At 34.4% G+C, this 21001-nt stretch overlaps 3 protein-coding genes across 3 annotated transcripts; 1 reads left to right on the top strand and 2 right to left on the bottom strand.

Moving 5' to 3' along the window:
- The first annotated feature begins 344 nt into the window (after window positions 1-344).
- LOC127102744 (uncharacterized mitochondrial protein AtMg00810-like) lies at window positions 345-1975 on the top strand. Its single transcript, XM_051040082.1, has 3 exons — window positions 345-454; window positions 772-960; window positions 1387-1975. The coding sequence occupies exons 1-3, from the start codon at window positions 345-347 to the stop codon at window positions 1973-1975; spliced, it is 888 nt and encodes a 295-aa protein (XP_050896039.1).
- Window positions 1976-4781: 2806 nt separating this feature from the next.
- On the bottom strand, window positions 4782-12635 carry LOC127101388 (K(+) efflux antiporter 3, chloroplastic). The gene is made up of 19 exons (XM_051038778.1): window positions 12267-12635; window positions 11837-12172; window positions 11649-11750; window positions 11204-11284; window positions 10858-10959; window positions 9960-10037; window positions 9783-9851; window positions 9522-9572; window positions 9042-9155; window positions 8832-8933; window positions 8587-8721; window positions 7693-7874; window positions 7464-7599; window positions 7025-7102; window positions 6843-6944; window positions 6200-6361; window positions 5725-5814; window positions 5456-5617; window positions 4782-5327 (listed from the first exon to the last, which is right to left on the bottom strand). Exons 1-19 carry the CDS (start codon window positions 12303-12305, stop codon window positions 5064-5066), a joined length of 2385 nt encoding a protein of 794 aa, XP_050894735.1. The 5' UTR covers window positions 12306-12635; the 3' UTR covers window positions 4782-5063.
- A 2987-nt stretch (window positions 12636-15622) lies between these two features.
- LOC127100974 (peptide methionine sulfoxide reductase B5) lies at window positions 15623-17757 on the bottom strand. The gene is made up of 3 exons (XM_051038288.1): window positions 17379-17757; window positions 16179-16335; window positions 15623-16057 (listed from the first exon to the last, which is right to left on the bottom strand). Exons 1-3 carry the CDS (start codon window positions 17654-17656, stop codon window positions 15905-15907), a joined length of 588 nt encoding a protein of 195 aa, XP_050894245.1. The 5' UTR covers window positions 17657-17757; the 3' UTR covers window positions 15623-15904.
- Window positions 17758-21001: the final 3244 nt, after the last annotated feature.

Genomic DNA, 21001 nt, shown 5'->3' with positions numbered 1-21001 from the left:
TTGGTTGCACAGCCTTTGTTCATGAACATAAAAATGTTGGAAAACTTGAGCCACGTGCTATAAAATGTGTCTTTGTTGGATACTCCCCAACCAAAAAAGGATATAAATGTTTTTATCCAAAAAATAAGAAAGTGTTTGTCACTATGGATGTTACATTCTTTGAAAATAAACCATTTTTTGATGACACTCATCTTTAAGGAGGGGAGATAAACGAAGACTCGTTTCAAATTGAGGACATGAGTTTTTTAAATAACTTATCTTTGCCAATATCACAAAATTCTAAGATTCTTACTCCTGCACCAACATAAAATGGTCATGATTCTTTGTCTGATCCTACTTCTGTCATGAGTAAGGAACCTTGTGAATCCGAGCCTACATTTTCTCTTGTAGAAAACAATGAGAATCCTGAAAACGATGATAATGATAATCTAATTGAAATGCCACAAAATAATGAGTCACTTTAACACAACAAATTTGAATTAGGAAACAGGACTTGGAAATGAAAGGTTTTTGTGAAAAGCACCATAAAGGAAAGGGCAAGTCCACATCTCAACACTGTCAGGAATCTGAACCGGGGAATGATTAATTTCCTAACAAAAGAAAAGGTAAGTCTATCTCTGTTTCTGAGAGTCGTATTTTATATCCTGATATAGATGATCCTGTTGCCATTAGAAGACCTGTCAGATCTTGCACTAAACATCTCATGTCCAATTTTATATCATATTCAAATTTGTCTTCATCTATGTATGCCTTCACTTGAAAATTGTCTAGTGTAGAAATTCCAAAAAGTGTACATGTTGCTCTAGAAATTCCAAAGTGGAGGGAAGTTGTACTTGAGGAGATGAAAGCTCTTGAAAAGAACAAAACTTGGAGTGTTACGTCACTAGCAGATGGCAAGAAGACAGTTGGATGTAAATGGGTGTTTACTGTGAAGTATAATTCAGATGGGTCAATTGAAAGGTACAAGGCTCGCTTGGTGGCTAAAGGCTTTACTCAGACCTATGGTATAAATTACTCAGAGACATTTGCTCCTGTTGCAAAATTGAACACTGTCAGAATTCTTTTGTCTCTTGCTGCTAACATGGATTGGCCTTTGCATCAGTTAGATGTTAAGAATGTCTTTCTTAATGGCGATCTAAAAGAAGAAGTATATATGGACATTCCTTTTGGATTTGAAAACAAATTTGGATCAAATGTGTGCAAACTAAACAAGTCTTTGTATGGATTAAAGCAGTCCCCTAGAGCTTGGTTTAAAAAATTCACTCAGTCCATAAAGAAACAAGGGTACATCCAGGGACAGGCTGACCACACCTTGTTCACAAAATTCTCCCACAATGGGAAAGTTGTTGTCCCGATTGTTTATGTTGATGATATTGTCCTTACTAGAGACGATATAGTGGAAATGGCAATAGTAAAAGAGAAATTGGAAGTAGACTTTGATATCAAGGACCTGGGATTCATGAGATATTTTCTAGGTATGGAGGTTGCTCGGTCAAAAAATGATATTGTGGTTTCACAGCAGAAATACATTATAGACTTGTTGAAAGAAACAGGAATGAGTGGATGTCGTCCTGCAGACACCCTTATGGATCCTAAGGCTAAACTTTGGGGAGAAGGTAATGTTTTTATTGATACTGGGAGATATCAAAGATTGGTTGGGAAACTGATTTATTTGTCACACATCCGACCTGATATTGCTTTCTCAGTTAGTGTAATGAGTCATTTTATGCATTCTCCTTTCGAGGAACATCTTGAGGCAGTCTATAGGATACTGAGATATTTGAAGGGAAATCCTGGAAAAGGATTATTTTTTAAAAAGACTAGTGAAAAAAATGTGTCTATCTTCACAAATGCCGATTGGGCAGGTTCAATCACAGATAGAAGATCAACCTCTGGATATTGTACCTATGCTTGGGGTAATCTCGTGACATGGAGAAGCAAGAAACAAGGAGTTGTAGCAAGGAGTAGTGCATAGGCAGAGTTTAGAGCTATGTCTCAAGGTATTTGTGAAGTATTATGGATCCTTAGAGTCCTAGAAGAACTTAAGATGAAAATTGAGCTTCCATTGAAATTGTACTCTGACAGTAAAGATGCTATTAGCATAGCTCATAATCCAGTTCAATATGACAGAACCAAGCATATCGAGATTGATTGACACTTCATAAAGGAGAAGTTAGATGCTGGAATCATATGTCTACCCTTCGTGACTTCAAGTCAACAAACTGCGGATATCCTAACCAAAATTTTGGCAAGACCTACTTTTGAGTATTTGATAGACAAGTTAGGCATGATAGATATCTATGCACCAACTTGAGGGGGGTGTTGGAAAATATATTACTTCCGATTTTATTATTGTCTTTAATACTATCTTTATTTTTCTTTATTCTCCATTAAGGAGAAAACAATTGTAATAATTGTATCTTCACTATATAAACCATCCTAAGACTGGCGAATAAAATATTACAACTTTTATCTATATTTTCCAATAGGTGCGAAGATTATAAATAGGAGATTGTTTACTGAGGTCTTCAAACTAATACTATTATAGTGGGTTTCCTTCCTTACTTGGATTCCCCCAGATGTAGGTGTAGTTACACCGAACTAGGTTATCAATCATATGTGTTATTTACTTTCAGCAATGCATTTTAACATCCTCATTATTATTGTTGTGTGAAATCCTGGTATTAGTGTCATGACATCGCATACGACATTTGATATATGAATACCAGAATTACAGTTTGTATGAGTTTATGTGTGAGTGAATGTATTTTGGAAATTGAATAGATTTGAATTGAAATGCAATGTATTTGACTTGAATGGAATTACTGAATGCATGTAAATTGGATGGAATTTGGTTTAAATGGAATATGTGGAAAAGAAATGAAATATGATGGTTGAAAAATTGAAAAAAAGTGTAGGTCCAAGTGTTGATCCGTTTGCTGGTCTGACCAGGTTTTGGACCTGGTCCCTTGGTTCAAAAGGCGGTCCATTTGTTGGTCCAACCTAGAAACGGACCAAGAAATGGACCTAGCCTCTTAGGTATGAAAAAACACGGGAACATGCATTTTAACGATGAAACATGATGAAATTTACTGAAAATGGACTCAGGGGGTCAGTTGACTTTGGTCAACTTGTTAACTAAAAAGTCAATTGTTGACTAAAAGTCAATTGTAACAAAAATTGGCCAAAATATGGAATCTTTGCAATGAACATGGATACTTGTGATGAAAAGAACATGATATGAGTGAAATTGGATATTTGAATTGACCCTGAATGAAATGAAATGAACTGTTGAAATGATTATGGACTGGATTGACTGTTGACTTGATACAATGAACTGAACATGGACTGAACTGAATATGGACTTGACTGAATAACTAAATATTCTTAAACCAGATGAAACATGCCATGTTTCAAGACTTGAAATCCAAATAAGAAAAACCAAGCAAATGAATACTTAACCAAGTAGCAGATTGTAACCCCTTTATGAATGCCCCTTGATCAAAGCATGGGGATCATGAACAAGTAGACCTCTGATGAATTGCCGAACCAACCAATGAAACCCCATGAATGATCAGATGAACTTCAATCTTGAATGTACCCCATAAATGAAATGGTAGGGCTCCAATCCATGCTTTGTGTAATCAAGGCCCTTGAATCTATAATCTTGAGTTTCTCAATGCAAATGCATGTACTATGATGTCATGGATATGCAGATGGAACCCTAAACCAAAGGTTAGGTAGAAATGAAAAGGGGACGACAAAATTTCTTTTGTCAGAATAAAACATTTTTAGAAAAAAAATATTAATTATTTTATTAATTTTTGGCACATTAAATGAGATTTTTTATCTGTCTAAATTAATTACACAACATTCTAATTTATTAAATTTAAATTGAATGTCTATACAATATTAGAAATCAAATGTGCAGTTTTTTTTAATAAAAAGAAGTTTTATTTCTTATCTTTCACCATTTTATTTAATAGTAGCAATTCGTTAGTTTTTAATAGATGATTTGTTATATCATTTTTTGAGTTTTTTTAAATAATCACTTTTGTCAAGAATAATATAAAATAATTACAATTTTAAATTATTTATCAATATAACTACTTTTCAAAAAAAAGACCAAGACGCCATTTGCTATGGTGTATGCATTATCAAGTTGTACTCAGACGTCACCAGGAATGCATTATCAAGTTGAACTCAGGCGTCACCAAGAGTGGTGGCATATGCATGCTAATTCGCTACATGCAATGGTGCATGCATGCGACTACTCCTTTATTTATTTTTACATGCATTCGTTAATTGCAGTAATGCATACTCTTATATTTTACATGTATGCGTCAATTGCAATGACGCATGCTCTTACATTTTACATGCATACGTCATTCTAAATATCATATGCTCCCACATTTTACATTTTACATAAAACATGGTTAATTTGATAAATAAATTAAAAACATAATTATTTTAGTGTATAATTTGAGAAAAAAGTTGGTTATTTCAAACAAAAAAATCTCATTTTCTTTTTCTAACTTTAATTTTTTTATAGGTTTAAAAGTGTTTTATTAATAGTTTTGAACACTTTTTGTTTATATATCAGTAGTTTTTGATATTTTTATAATTTATTATATATTTAACTAGTTTTATTGAAAAATACAATGCAACCATGGTAATATTAGTGCACAATTTTATCTATTCCTAAGAGTGCCTGTTCTTACAATAGGTGTTGATTGTGCGTTGCCATATTTCAAACTCTAAAGCTGATTAACATGTTGAAGTAGGCGCGCAAGAAATATACATTATTTTCATCATCATATAATAAAGTCACTATACATTTTATGGTCTTCAAAGAATTGAAATGTGCATCTCAGTTTGAATGATGTTGTTCTACAAACTCTTAATGAGACATTTTCTATACATATACTGTTAGCTCTGCAATAAAAATGGATTTTGAACTTTCTCAAATCTTTCTAAACTTACAGGGTTAGAGGCGCAAAATTAATGGGAGGAAGTCCTTGCCTACATTGTCAGGGTTCCTCCATAGTAGTATGGGAAGGGATTCATGGCTCCAGAAGATTCTGCTGTCCTAAATCATCTTGAGATCCAACCTTTGAGCTTTCTTCAATATCTTGTTTGCTAAATGAAGCACCATTTCCTTCAAATTTAACAGCTTGATTTAGTTCATAATCTTCTTCTTCAGGATCTGCTTCCTTCTGAATCCTACTCAACGAAGCTTGATCTTTCTGGTTCTGTACTGATAATTCATATTTTGGTGTAGTAGTTGCCACGGGAACGCGTGACTCCTTTATATCAGCAACTCTCACCTTAAAAGGTAAACACAACGGTTTCATCTTATACTAGTTAATATTACAGCAATTCTATCCATAACATTGTAGAAAATAAAATTAAAAATGGAGAAACTGCACATGATATCAGTGTTGTCTTGAAGTACCTGCAGTGGTTCCATAATCTTTGTTTCTCGATAATCTGGTAGGCTGACTGCTACCTCTGCTTGTTGCTCCATAGAGTCTCTAACAAGCTGGCTCAAAAATGCTACATCATCGGACATCATCCCCAGGCCTTTCAGCAACTTCGAACCAAGTTGTAAACTAGTCTGCAAGAATAAACTTAATATTTAGCTGCAGTTTCCACTGAAAGTGAACAACCGTTGTTACAAACTCCAACTATTGGCAGGAGAGATAAAGAAATTTTTGACAATACCTCTGCATTTTCCATAGTGGCATCCGTCGCACCTGCTTTCTTTAGATCTAAAAGATGTTTTAGATCTCGAGCTCTGGCATATATTGGAACCTTAGGAGTTTCATCATATAGTAAGCAATTAAAACACGATATGATAACAGAAATAAAGAAAGATAAAGTATATCAAACAGAATAAAATTATCAATCAACTTCACATACTTGACCTAAGTGGTACAAGTTCTTAATGTTTTTAATATTGTGTGTGAAAAACTGGGAGTATGTTGTATACAAGAGTAAAAAAGCTATTCATTTTATCATGGTTTCTTTTAATTTGAGAAAAAGCTAGCTATATCATATTATCATGGTTTCTTTTAATTAGAAAAAGCCACTAAATTCTCCTTCTTAGGTGTATACATTTTCTACCACATGATAAGTTAGACATAATAAACGAAGCGGGGAATGGAGGTAGGGTTGGCATTGGGGAAAAGATTATTACTGCAGGAAAAGCCAATCGTAGCCTCTGAACAGCTTCAACTGATTTCTTCTTCTCAGTGAGCATAATCATGATAGCTTTTGGAGATGAGATACCGGCAGATTGAAGAACACCTGGACTTGATCCATCCCCGTAAATAATAGGAAAACCAAGTTTTCTACCTTCCTGTTAATGATGGGAGAAAAAAATTAAATGAATGGTGGATGAAAGAGATTCCAATATGAAGGGTAAGAAATGTTATCAAAGAAAGCATTCATTATCTTGATAAAACAAAGATAAGTAAAAGCTAAGAACATAGAGATGATAAGTGATTGATGAGTCAATTCTCTGTTGCCACTTCTAAATGTTTATCACATACCACTTACAAGGTTTGTGAAATTATGTATTTTTAAGAGAAACCTGTGCATTGGGTGCAAATATAAATAGAGTTTCTTCATTAAAAGAAGCTTATATTTTTATATAACTTGTAAGACATCAAAGAGGGTGTCTCAAGACTTCACTCCTCAATACCATATTTGAGATATTCTAAACAACATATTTCTACATAAGAATTTTAAAATTAAACAACTCCTGCAAAAAGGAAGAAGTCCTATGCAAGTACTAGTAGACATCGAAATTGCTATGCACAATACTCAAATGCACTAACCTTTACAACCCTGGCGTCAATATCAAATACCACATAAGGCCATCCTATTGCATCACTATCTCCTTCTGAAGCCATTGGGTTGGACAGCAAATTGGCAAGGACCTTTATATAAGAAACAAAAAGTGAACATTTAAAAATGGGAAACAGAAATTACAGGTTTTGCAATGTATTGATCAACCTACCTGGCCCATTTGTCCAAATCCAAGGACGACAACAGGTTCGTTGACATCGAAATTAACCATATCAGAATCTTTCTCTTTCTGCAAATAAATTGGTACTCAGCAAATGTATCTTGCAGTTAAAATGAAATCACATAGCATTAGACTGATCACATATTTTTAACATCTCTTTTAAGTTAATAAAATAATTATTAAGTGAAAAGAAGTTGATGCATGAAATCCAGTGCAAAACTTGTGCTTTTACAACCTACTACTGATATATCGTGTGAATTATGTTGTACTTGTATTCTTTCGTTATATTTCTTATACGGGATTTTTCATTTTAAATAATACACCATTAACCGCCATGGCTACTGATAATCGTTCTCACAATCCTTATATACATGTCGTGTATGTGGAAAAAGCTTCCAAAATCATAACTTCAACACATGAAAAGGCATACATTCTCGTCATCGGATCGGTCTTCAATAAAGCTAGCAGCCCTCCTTCCAGCTTCATTCAGAAACGGGGTTAGCGCCATTGACAATACAACAACAATGATGAGCAGCTTGTTGAGCTCAAGTGGAAGCACCCCAAGTCTGTTTACAAGAAACCACAAATTTTACATATAAGAACGAACTCAGTATTCTCACTCAAACAGCATCAATGTGATAGTTTAAATATTTGCTCACCTATTCGCCAAAGAGAATACTACAAATCCGAACTCTCCTCCTTGTGATAGAAGCAATCCTATTCTTACACTTTCTTGTAAAGTAAGGCCAACACGAGGACCAATCGCAGTTATGATCAGTGTTTTGATCGTAATTAAACCCGCCAAGAGCGCAAGTACATTTGGCCACTCTCGCAAGAGAACCTGCAGCAAAATTAATAACAATAACTATACAGTGGAACACAGACTGACATATGTAGTTTCATATGCAGGATGGGTGGGTGTATTTCATAATTTCATGCTAAAATCAAGCTGGTATGATATATGTTACTTAATGCATGGTGTCAGAGTATATCCTATTTTTTGTTCTTGGAACATTTATATTTTTCAACGCTCTTTACGTCTAATCCCTGGCGTGAACAGATGCTGTCACTAGACCACATGCACTAGTTCATACTCCAGATTTTTAGTCTTGAGCGGGATGGGTGAAGTGAAACTCTGCACAATTAGAATGTCCAAAGTAGAGCCATTTCGAGGCTTGGACAACTCGGCCTCTTGAGCTATATCATAAAAAGGTGCGTGAGTGACCCTGCTTCTAGAAAATATAAGTAAATTACTTGAGAATTCAAAATTATCCAAAAAAAAAAAATACACTTTCAGTTTGTTTTGATTTACTAAAATGCTATATCATAGGTGATCAAAATCTTGGGCCACTAACTGTGTTTGGACTGGCATCCAATAATCCAAACAAGCACTAAATCCCCACCCAAAAAAGTGCCACTATAATATCTAGTTTATAACTAAGATTGTATATATACATATAGATACAAGTTACAACAGCCCAATTAATAAACAACACTGCAAAGAAAGACATTATAACTATGTCATTTATATCATAAATGATAATCATGTCTACCTGCATGTCAATGGAAGTCCCTGTAGTTAGAAAAAACAATCCGAGCAGCAAGCCTCTAAATGGTCGTATGTCCGCTTCAATCTGGGTTCTGAAATTTGTCTCTGCTAGGATTGCCCCAGCTAAAAATGCTCCAAGCTGCATGGCGACATTGCATACAATTATCACACGGGTATTCAGTTTAAGGATTTTCCATAATTCCATAGTCAACCCAAAAATGAAACACTGTGCGTTGAAAAATATTGAACCGTATCACTGAAGCCCAGTTTCTGTGTGAGTAGTGAAGTCCCAGCAATAGTCAGCAAGCAAAGAGCAACAAAAGCCTCTGAACTTCTTGTATCTGCAACAACCTGAATTTCACCAACACTTTATTAACTAGAACATATCAAAAATGAGTTTGGATTTGGAAGCAATTAATTTTTTGGATAACTTCCTTTGTGAAATATATTCCATCATACCTCAAAAACTCTTCTGAGGATATACTTTGCTCCAAATGAAAGCAGACCCAATCCACCTAATGCCTTCAGACTTTCTTGAGCAAGCATGGGCCAAATACTTTCCTCAGTCATAGTCTAGAATGAGAAATAAGATAGTATTGGGTGAACAATCAATACATAACTTGATACATCTGATAGTAAGAAACAACCAACTTAGTTAATCATTGGAAATATAATACTTGCAAGTGTTGTACACACGAAACCAGCACATATACCAAGCTTCAAATGACAGACCCATATACTAACATACATTCTGAATACAGTAAATATCATCACCAAACAAAAAAATATATGTTTCTGCATGTATGTCAAAGCACAATAAAGAGATCTAGTAGACCTAAAACTGTTAATCTCCCAGTCTATAAAGAAGCAACCAAAACAGCTGTAAAAAAATATAAAGTATGAGATACATGTTAACATTATTTGCAATTTACAGCTCACCTGGCTCTCAAGTACTGGAAGTATAACCAAAAGAGGGACAACAGCTATGTCCTGTAGATAACAAGCAGTAGAAAAAGAACAGAGTTAATTAAACCAGAGCTTTTGTTTACTGACACCATACTTATCAATCTAGTGGGTATATCAGAATATATCAACATTTAACCTAAAAATATCATTGACTTGACCAATGTTTTTGTGATTAAAAAACTACATACTTGTAGATGAAGAGGATGTAACCAAGCAAGAGTACAAGACAAAAACCTGCAAAAGAAGTATCCCAAGAGTTGCTGAACCAAGCCTTGTAGGAAGCTCTCCTTTCTCTGCAAGAAGCTACAAGCATGTACATGCATGATAAGTTACAGTGTCCATGTTAAGTGTCACATATCACACAATGTCTTGCTTATTTTAAATTTCAAATACATTCAATATCACAAATACCTGTAGAACAAATGCAGAAGATGACAGAGAGAGAGCAGCCCCAATCACCACAGCTTCGTCGACACTTCTGATGTTCACCTATAAATAAGATCTCAAAATAAGTTAAAGATTCAAGCAAGAATCTTCTTCTAGTTGTCTCGATACCACACATTTGCAACCCAAACTATAATTATTATCTGTCTTATCAAACAGTCATGAAAGAGCTGTTGGGTGTAGGTCTACAGCCATATTTCTAAGAATGACTTTACACAAAACCCCATTTAAGTAATGCCATTGGACTCTATCAAACACCGCTTTGAACTGTGGTGTTAATTGTTAACTTACGCAGAAAGGATGATGTAGCATTCACAACTAGAACCTTGTAAAGTGTCAAGGAAGTGGGAACCACTTAGCCTATAAAGACTCAAGTTTTAGAAAAGGGTGTTTGAATAGTTTTTATGAATCAAACATAAATAATTTAGAAGCTTCATTATTAAAAAATCAAAGCTTTTAAGCACATTTGAAGCTTAAATGGATCATCAATATAAATAATGCTATAATAGCTCTAGTTCCAACACAATTCATGTACACAAAAATCCATCACTCTTATAGACGGAGTTAGACTCTATCCTCACAAAATGTGCTTCCCTTCCCAAGAGAGTAAGAAAATATTCTAGAATATTATCTAAAAGACAGGTGTCAATGGATACTTACTATGAAAATCAACAATAGAAATATATCCCATTCCCCTAAACTTCTGTACACGCAAAAAAAAAAAAAACATTCTTATTTGAAGTGTCTGTATCTGCATGTGCATGTTCTGTTATTTCTGTATGTCTCTCGCCAAAATGACTGTAGTTCACAATAATGAAAAAATACATACAAGAAACAAACAAAAAATGATAGATATAGATCTTACCAGATCAGACCTTGAGTGGAAAAGGAATTCCAAAATTTTAGTTCCAACAGCCCCATTTGGTGGAAGCTCAAAAGCAGTGAATGCTAAAGTAGATAGTAAAACCTTCAAAATTGTTGGAATGGCTATTAAAATATGAAATAAGGACAATAAAGATGAAGATGTAATTTTATAAATATTAAATAAGAAACTAATATTGTCCCTTAGAAGTTGTAGAGCAATTATGAAGATCGAATAACTAAGTGTAATAAATTAATAGCAAACATCTATGTTAAGCAATGAGTAAACCGAGTGAAATGGCTTAAAAAATTCCCTTTACATACCCATAGTCACTTCCAAAACATCATACCTGAGTCAATCCCATTCCAAACGCATACTTTGCAAGAGCTTTCAAACGTGCTAGTGAAAGTTCTAAACCCATCTCAAACAGCTGAAAAGAAATAAACATTACTTCAGAATAACTACATGCCATATTTTGAGAACTATTCCCGAAGATTATCACCATGACAAGAATACGGGTATTTCATACTTATATTCTATAGTTATAGGAAGTTCTTCAAAAACCTCTTATCATATACCACTGCGAGTGTTTGCTACCTTGTCTCCGAAGGTACGTGAACTTAACAGCAAAAGTGCTACTTCTATGATCCAAGTTTAGGTTCAAGCAATATTATTGTTGAAATTTTGTAAAGTAAAATGGGCCAATGGCTGAAATTTTAGACCAATGCTAAAAAAATATATCAACAGCAACAACAAGAGTAGCAGCAACGGCACATTACTGAGATTTATCTTACCAAGAAAAGAATCCCCCATTCCGACAAAACTTTAACATCTTCAAGGTTCCTAATTAAACCAAACTGATTAAGCACCACCCCAGCAAGGAAGAAACCAAGTATCTGAAAACAACAACAATCAAATTCATTTCAATCACACACATGCATGAGTCAATAACATCATATCATCACAATTAACAAAGTCTTACAGGACTAGCTTTAATAAACTTGAACGACGGGACGATAAAAACAGTAACAGCCAAGAAAGTAAGAGTATCCAATCCTAAATCATTGACAACTTCAACCGCGCCAGCAACATCATATGTAGCATTTGCTTGTAACCGTTCCCACCTTAACGGCCTATACTTAGAGAAATAGGATAATTTCCAACCAGAAAATGAAGGAACATCCAGAGACGTTCTTCTATTGAATTTCTCTGATACAGTACTACCATGACATAGAAACGGAACTTGATTAGAACTTCTACAAATTCGCGAAGCGGCGCGAGAATAACCGGGACTAGTTTGTTTGGTCAAGTCATATCCCTGCAGAGAAAATTCAAAACAACAAGAAATTCAAATTGGAATATGCACAAGATTGAGAAGCAACATACTCCAATTTTGGTAAGATTGAAGTTACCTTGAGAGTTTGGGAACAAGATAATAAAGACTCCAACATGGTGGCAGTGGTTAATTAGAAAGTAACAAAAGCAAATTTGGGGAAGTTCATTTGCATTTAAATTCAAAACCAAGACACAGAGAAAAAAGCTTTAAAATGTGACCGGAAGGAGTGCGTTAGAAAATGGAGGAGGAGAAAGAAACACGTAGAGTTGGGAAGAAGAGAGGTGAACGATAGAAGAAAACGAAAGGATTTGGATATGGTGTTGGAATCATACGTGAATGGAATATATGAATTGTGTGAGTATGAATCGTTTGGCCACCTCAGCAATTCAAGTTTATTGTCATGATGTGGAACTTGTGGATCACAAATGTTTCTCTCATTTTTCCCAGTCACAGAATGAGATACATGGTTTACCATGTGGCAATTGCTTTTATTCTTTTCTCTCTTTTTTTTCATTCATAAAGTTGAGTGTTATCATTTTAGCGTTTCAATTGTTTTATATTAGGTTAATGTATTTTTTTTCAAGTCTTGTAATTAGTAAACGTATCCATATTTATTCCTTCAAAAAATCATACTTAAGTTGGTTATTTCTATTAGATAAAAAAAATGAAGTTGTACATATGTGGTAATTTAATTGGTATTATGTAATTTGAAATGACTTTTTTATTATTATTATTATTATTATTTGTAAAACAATTGAACCATCATAAATCTTAGTATCTTTCATTTTATTTTATAGTGATATATTTGTGAAGGGTCCATGAAAGATGAGGGGATCATGTTGCCTATAAGGGGCAAGGGAATTCCATTGCCCGTAAGAAGGATGTTGCCTATAAGAGACAAGGGAATTCCATTGCCCGTAAGAAGGAGGATATCGCCCACAACACTCTCACTTATGGGGAAACATGGAAAATGATGTGTCTTGGTCAAAGGAAGTGCATAAGAGGAGTCGAGGGAATAATCATGTCTCCCTAAGAAATAGAGATTCAACGACCCACTGTCATTATTGGATAGGCGGTTGTAATTATCAAGAATACCTAGAATCCAGACCCGCAAGCCACTGTAAATAACTCAATTCTAGGGTTGAAGAACAACTCAAATACACACGAAATACCACTAAGAATACAAAGCTTCTCGCCTCACGTGGACTTGCTCTCTCCACAGTCAAAAACACCATCGAACAAGGTTTCTCACCACCGTGAGCAAACCCTAAATCACTGAAAATTACAAAGGCATCTACCACTCCTAACATCATAGGGGTGTAATGCACTTTGTACTTTTTTACAAGTAAAGTGATGCCCATCGTGGGGTCTCGATAAAACTTACCTGGACCACACTTTTTATCATCATTGTCATTTACACTACTTTCCCCTGAAATGGCCAATAAAGATCCAGACTTCGTGGTTAGCGCCATAGCCAGAGATTTCGCCAGCAGAGGAAACTCCAGCTCCACCCGGAGGAAATACATCAGTAAGGTGCCGACTACGAACTAATATCCAAAGGACTTTCCAAAGCCAAACAGAGAGGACTAAAGGCCAACATCACATTCTTTAGCGGTGATGTCGTCGGATTCCTCCCTCATGAGAACGACCTCATGGTCATCACTGTGCAATATGGCAACTGAGATATCAAGCCAATCTTCATAGACCCAAGAAGCTCGATCGGCGTCTTATTCTGGAACACCTTCCAAAAAGTCCAGCTCGATCTCGTATTCATTAAGGCATTCTAGAGCTAACTAGTAGGTTTGTCAAACGAGAAAATGCGGGTAAGGAGTCACATAATCCTAGAGACAACTTGAAGCGTGGGAGCAGACTCCAAGGTTATTGAAGTCAACTACCTCATAATGGACGCTCTATCGCCTTATAATGTCATCCATGAAAGACCATCCATCAACTTGTTAGGGGATATTATATTCACTCAGTACCTAGTCCTGAAATACCCACAACCCAACGGGTGAGTCGGGACGGTTCGAGAAGACCACGAAAGCGCCCGAGAATGTTATCATAGTAGTCTGACGATGGGGAGGGAAGATCTTGGCCATGAGGTTGTCTCATTCCCAAGGCACATGATGTAGACACTACGAGTTAGGGCCCTGGACTGGGTGTGGAAAGCGAGAGGCTCACACCCACTAAGTATCTGAAGGAGGATTAGGTAGACTTTTTGACTCACCAAGTAATGAAGATAGGGATCTCACTTTCTGAAGAAGAAGAGCACAAACTAGTCGACCAACTCAATAGAAACATCGACTTGTTTGCTTGGGCCCATTCCGACATGCTAGGGATAGACATCAGAGTGTTGTGTCATCGCCTCGGTGTCAACCCCTCTGTAAGACTAGTGTTACAAAGAAAGTTGATAGGTGGCGAGGAAAAGAGAGTTTCCATCGATGAGGAGGTAAACAAGCTAACAAACGTCAATTTTATTACAGAAACAAAATACTCAACTTGATTAGCGATGTAGTGATGGCAAAGAAAGAATCAAACAAGTGGCGCATGTGCGTGGACTCCACCGACTTCAATACGACATGTCCCAATGACCCTTATCCCTTGTCAGATATTGATATATTGATTGATGGGACATCGGGCTACCACAATTTGAGCTCTATGAATGCATATTCGGCGTACAACCAGATTAAGATGGATCCTCTTGACGAACCCAAGATGGTGTTCGTGTCAAACCACGAAAACTACTATCATAATGTCATGCCTTTCAACTTCAAGAATGCATGCACCACCAACCAGTGACTATGAACACCGTATTCTCCCACCAGATAATGCAGAATTTAAAAGTCTACGTCGACAACATGATAGTGAAGACCGCAGAAGGACATAGTCATACACCAGATTGAAAGGATGTCCTACAATCAGTCAAGAAATACAACATGCATGTGAACCCCTCCACACATATCTTGAATTCTCACTCTTTAAACATTAAAATAAATATGAGAAAAATCATGTGTAACACCATTTCTAAGAATAAAAAATATTTGAAAATAAATTTTAAAAACTTGAAACAAATATGAGATTGTTAAATTTTTAGTACAAATTCTCGGAAATATATTTCCAATTCTTGAAACAAACCCGAAATATATTTGTATTTATAAATAAGATAATAGATGTGATGTGATGATATTTCCCTTGATACCAGTTTGCTTTGATCCATAAGCAGCCCCCAGATCAAACTATTTTTTTTTAATTTACATGACTCTGTTCTTCTCATTTAGGTTTTTCATCCGATTCTTCTGTTTTTCAAAAGAAGTAATTTTGAAAATTATCAATACTAAAATATCAAATAAAATATTTTTTCGAACCCACAACCCTGTGGTAGAATATTAGTGACCAACCATCAACTTGAGAAAAAATGATGTGTACATATAGTACTTATAACATAGTTTATTGAAAAAACTTCCAAGGTTCAACATGATTTAATTCTATAGCATCAAAACCTGGTCATACCAAAACACAGACTCAGCAAAACAATGCAAGCACCTGTGAACATACTGAAATACAACCCAAGAGAGAGGAGGGATGTAAAGGAACAACTGGTTTAACATCGTTTATGCTTACATACTATAAGCCTCAGTCTCAATTTCATTACTGTATATACTTATTTTTAAACCTTGAGTATCACATCCACCCAGTAGATTACATTGCAGTAAACTAGGAATTGGCTGGTGCAAATTTCAGTGAAATGCTATTGACACAATGTCGTTCGTTAGTGGGTGTTGGAAATCCTTCCCCTTTAAATACATGACCAAGATGTCCCCCACATGCAGCGCATGTTATTTCGATCCTCATTCCATCGGGGTCAGCCTGAAGGTAGTGAAACACATCAATTATATCAGGTTTAAATAGATTTCAATTTACGATGCAGTTCTAGTAATATGCAAATATAGTGAAGAAAAGACGGCATGATAAGAACAAATAAACTCACGTGGCGATTTATGGCTCCAGGAACACCCTCATAGAAAGCTGGCCAGCCACAACCGGAATTGAATTTTGTCGTAGACTTATAGAGTGGAGTTTTACAAGCTGCACAACTGTATACTCCCTCCTCAAAGAACTTGTCATATTCTCCTGTTCCGGGATACCTTGATAATAATACCAAAACATTTTCTTGTTAACAGAAAAGCAATTCCCCATTTAGAGTTTTACTGTATATATCATCATTGGTCATCCATTCAAATTGACAAAAAAAAGAGGTATTCATACAACTATCATTTATTTAATGAGAAATTCTAGAATCTCTATATAACACAAACCTCCTGTCTGGTTCAAACTTACTACAATTCCTCCACCTGCTTAGTATTCCTCTATATTTCTCTGCATACTTATTAGAATTTATAGAGGCAAGTCGAGATGTTCATATGTGGAAAATTCAGCCAAAGCCTTATACTGGGACATAACTATGAGGTATATTGGGCGCTAGAGTCGTTTAAGTTTTCAGAGACACTGTGTAGGTTAAACCCAATTTAAGCGTGACAAATCAAATAGAGGCCCTATTTTGTCATGGTTTGACCATGACAAATATTTTATGAAGTACTTTTTAGCCATGGTTAAAACGTGTCAAATTTTGAGTCATGGGTGGTAGTCCGCCCCACACGCCCTCAAAGACGGCTTTGTTGGGCGCATATCTATGGGAAACACATAGAATGTAAGAAGCTTTTCTTCTCTCTTCCGTGATCACCTAACTCAAATGATACTCGGCACATTTATGAGTAGTATCTTCAACTTAACTTAACTAGATATTCTTCATGAATCCTTCTTAGAAAATTAAGGAAAAGTTATAAATAAGATTCAAGATTTCCTACTTAGAACATGATGGAAGCTCTAGGTGAGTAAACCATAATAAAAATGACCATTTATCATGATTTGTTTAGTACTATAATACATAGTTACCCTCGTTTTCTAGTCTAAAATCTGTGTTATAAATAGCTTAAGTAAGAGTTTATAGCATAAGCATTTATGAAATAAGTGTTTATGTATAAGGTATTTCTATCATAAAAGATAAAATAGAGTCATACAGTTTTCAATTTCTGAATCAATGAAGCTATGTTGAATTAAGCTACGCATAGAAAGAAAGTAAAAATTGAAAGGTTGATCGATTGAGAAATTGAGAGGTGAGATTACGTACTCGGTGCCTTTCTGCCTTAGAATTCGAAACTGCTCAGGGGAGAGAATCGCCTGCCATTCTTCCTCAGATTTGTGGACAGGCCCAGGTCCAGGTGCAGCCATGGCGAGAATTCCAGCGCGGAAACGACGCTTCGGTTGACGAATGGAAACGTTGGGAGGAGTAAAAGTGAAAAGGGTGTTGAAGAGATTTGAGGAAATGGGTTTGGTGGTGGTGTTGAAAGAACAGAGAGATGTGGTTCTTAGAATATTGAGGCTCGTCAGCGTCGTCATCTTGTTCATGCGTGTGTGTGACACTCGCGCAACCAAAATGAGGCCATTATTTTGGATAAATAAATGATTTTTGAACAAATAACTAAATTACCAAACTCTCATGAAATTGTAAGGCTCGGTTGCATGAATTTTACTGTCTCTTATTAAGGGACTCTTTTCAATATTTTTAGTATATTAAATATTTTGGATAAATGAATGAGAAGATAATATTTTTATTAAGTTGTTAATACTATGCATTTTATTATAAACATAAAGTAGTATTTATTAATTTTGAAGTGAGGAAAGTAGTGTTAATTTGTTACTGTAAAAAACTAATATTAATTAGATAATACAAATAAAATATTATTGAATTTTTTTCTTATTGCATGACATCTATTTCTTTTTTTGGTTAGATCATATGCAAATCACGCAAAACCTAGTATCTATTTGAGAGAGTATTGTGTAGTTTGAGAACATCTAAGATATTTTTAGAAAAATTGTTATCTATGTTATACCTATTATCAATTTATTTAAAATTGATAAGAGATATGTTCATTACATGGACATTATTTTGTCTAAACTTTAGTGGGATAAATGAGATGGTATTGTAAGGATATCACATCGAGACTTGATTCTCACACTAGAAGAACATTAGCATATATCAACTAAGGAGAAAGTCATTTAAAAAGATTGTATTTTCATGCAGGTAGTCATATTCGTGCATACTTTCGCATCTGAGACATGACCATTAAGTTACTCTCTTGTGAGATTGTATAAGAAAGCTCAAATGTTGACATAATCATCTATCGAATTTTGAGAGAAATCAAAGTTGTATTGCGTGGGAATGAGATTTTAGGTTATTATTTATGTTGGTGTAGTTAAAATATGTATTATCAAAGATGTGAACCATGATACTATTTAAAACAATATCAAATTCTATAATCCAAAATCATACTGGCAAGTTTTTGGCAATAATTTGGATTATATAATTTGAAATCATGCTGAGGTTTCTTTAGGTATAGTCCGGATTCTATAATCTAAAATGTGTCATCGAATTCTTTTGCAAGTTTATGGTGCATCTAGGGGGTGAACTAGGTACTTTAAAAAAATTGTTTTTAGATATCAGTATTTCTTTATTTTCTGGTTTATGGTTAGTTGATAAAAGCAGTAAAGTGCAGAAAGTAAAGAACATCGAAAATTATACTAGTTCTCCTCATTATCTGAGAGTACGTCTCATCCTCTTGCACACTGTAAGAGATCTCAATATTGTTAGAACTTTGTATAAGCCTAAACCTAGCTTCTATGCAGAAGCTTATAACTCAACCACCAAGGCAAACCACCTTGTAATTTTACAACACAGAAAAAGAAACAAACTTTCTTTCTCCAAACTTCTTATTTATAATCCTGGACAACAAGATACATACACAAATATTTGAGTTTTTGATAAAGATAATTTTAGGTGTAGTATGATAGAGTAAATCCTAACAATATAATTTCTTCCCTTTTAAAATATGGTATATCACAATATATAACTGTGGGTGCTCAAGAACTTTTACTTTACGTGAATATGAAAAATAATGTACAAGTTCATAAAGATTAAAAATGACAGATGCAGTGAAATACTCAGGAAAGAAATTTTTAATGATGTGAGTTTTAATCAGATAAAATACTTGTTATTTATATGACACCACACATCTTTTGAATCAAGACACAACTCTTGATAAAAATATGATAAGGTGTAATTTAAATGGAAAAGATGCAAAGAGTAGGTGTCATGAAAAGTTGCAATGCATAATTTTTTTTTAAAAACTTACCAGTATTAATCGATTGATCATTTAAAATATTTGAAAAAAATTGAAATTTAAACTAGTGATAATCGATTGCTCATCTCATGCAATCGATTGTTGACCTTAAAAACTTGCAAATTTGACTGATGACAATCTATTAATGCTCTCATGCAATCGATTGTCTTGCTTAAAAATTAGTTTTTTCATTTTAAAGATTATGAAAAAATTTATAAGTACAAAATGCAAAGACATGAATTTATATTAAATGTCATGGATTGATTTTAGATTATTTGAGCACTTAATGTTATATATAAATATGAAACACCATATTTACCATCTTATTGAATCATCCATCATATAGTCATTTGAGTAGCTTCTTTCATTCTTCATCATTTGATAATTGTCTTCACAATTTGGATTGTCTTTATCAAAATCATCTTCATTGAAAGTTTGACTTCACATTCTCCTCCTTTTTGATGATGACAAAAAAATTTATGATGATGGTTGTGTTTGATTGACAAATGTAAAGAAATCCCCCCTATGTTGGATAAATCCCCCTTAATGTATGAATCTTGCTAAGATTGAATTTCTATGAGTTATCATATACCTAGGAAAGAGATAAGACACAAGCATACATGCATACACCTTTTTCCCCTTTTGACATGATCAAAAAGAAGGTAAATATGGGTAAAGAACCAATATATAAAATATAATTGTATTAAGGATAAGAGACATGCATAACAATTTAAAAAGTTAAACATAATACATTACTTCAAATATAAACATAATACATTACTTCAAATATAAACAAACATAATACATAACTTCAACCATAATCAAAGATAATGCATAATTAAGTTTTAGTACATAATAAAACCAACAAAGAAAACATACAACAACAAGTATAATAAGAGGACAATGAAAACTAAACTAGTATTGATTCATATAATTATCTTGGTTCATGTTGTTGTCTTGGTTCATGTTATTTGGATCTTTATGTGATTGGTAGTGAGAAAATTGGTATGGTTGAACTTGGTAGGATGGAATATTCATTTGAGAGTAAAGATAGGAAAATTGATTGTTCATGGAGGTGTTCATGTATGTCATGTAGTCAAAGATTCGTTGATTGGTTGATTCCTCTTGGTTGATAGGTTGTTGAACCGGTGGAGGAGGAGCTTGGACAACTTCATTAATGTATTTGATGGTCTTGTTTTTTTAACTATATTTCACTCTCATTTTGTTGTTACACGTCTTCACATAAATTACAAAATCACCCATTTTAACTGGATATTCATTTGAAAAATTAACACCAAAATACGCAAAAAAAAACTTGGACAAAAAGAATGCATAAGGAAGTTCTATAGCATTTTTTGAATAGGTAGACATGTGTTCAAGAATCAAGTATGTCCAATTAACTTGAAGAAGACCTTGTTTTATAGCAAATAAAAGTTGCCCCTTAGTGCTCATCACAATAGAATGATTTGAAAATTTGGGAAGTATGAGATATCCCAAAATGTAATGCAACAACCTGTCATCAATATAAAAGATTCCAGCTGACCAAGATTTTCTGTCTGGAATTTTACCACCA

The sequence above is a fragment of the Lathyrus oleraceus genome, chromosome 7 (assembly GCF_024323335.1).
Source record: "Lathyrus oleraceus cultivar Zhongwan6 chromosome 7, CAAS_Psat_ZW6_1.0, whole genome shotgun sequence".
NCBI lineage: Eukaryota > Viridiplantae > Streptophyta > Magnoliopsida > Fabales > Fabaceae > Lathyrus > Lathyrus oleraceus.
Note: the sequence above shows the minus strand (reverse complement) of the source record. Positions and strands in the feature narration are given on the sequence as shown.

What these genes read in the sequence shown, in the direction of transcription:
- LOC127102744 (XM_051040082.1), top strand. Translation starts at nt 345, where the DNA reads ATGAGTAAGGAACCTTGTGAATCCGAGCCTACATTTTCTCTTGTAGAA. An exon ending in GAAATGCCACAAAATAATGA is followed by an intron (nt 455 to 771) that starts GTCACTTTAACA and finishes AAAATTGTCTAG; the next exon opens with TGTAGAAATTCCAAAAAGTG. An exon ending in TCAGATGGGTCAATTGAAAG is followed by an intron (nt 961 to 1,386) that starts GTACAAGGCTCG and finishes TGTCCTTACTAG; the next exon opens with AGACGATATAGTGGAAATGG.
- LOC127101388 (XM_051038778.1), bottom strand. Translation starts at nt 12,305, where the DNA reads ATGTTGGAGTCTTTATTATCTTGTTCCCAAACTCTCAAG. An exon ending in TCCTCAGAAGAGTTTTTGAG is followed by an intron (nt 8,934 to 9,041) that starts GTATGATGGAAT and finishes GGTGAAATTCAG; the next exon opens with GTTGTTGCAGATACAAGAAG. An exon ending in GTATTCTCTTTGGCGAATAG is followed by an intron (nt 7,600 to 7,692) that starts GTGAGCAAATAT and finishes TCTTGTAAACAG; the next exon opens with ACTTGGGGTGCTTCCACTTG.
- LOC127100974 (XM_051038288.1), bottom strand. Translation starts at nt 17,656, where the DNA reads ATGAACAAGATGACGACGCTGACGAGCCTCAATATTCTAAGAACCACA. An exon ending in CTAAGGCAGAAAGGCACCGA is followed by an intron (nt 16,336 to 17,378) that starts GTACGTAATCTC and finishes ATTATTATCAAG; the next exon opens with GTATCCCGGAACAGGAGAAT. An exon ending in CTGGAGCCATAAATCGCCAC is followed by an intron (nt 16,058 to 16,178) that starts GTGAGTTTATTT and finishes CACTACCTTCAG; the next exon opens with GCTGACCCCGATGGAATGAG.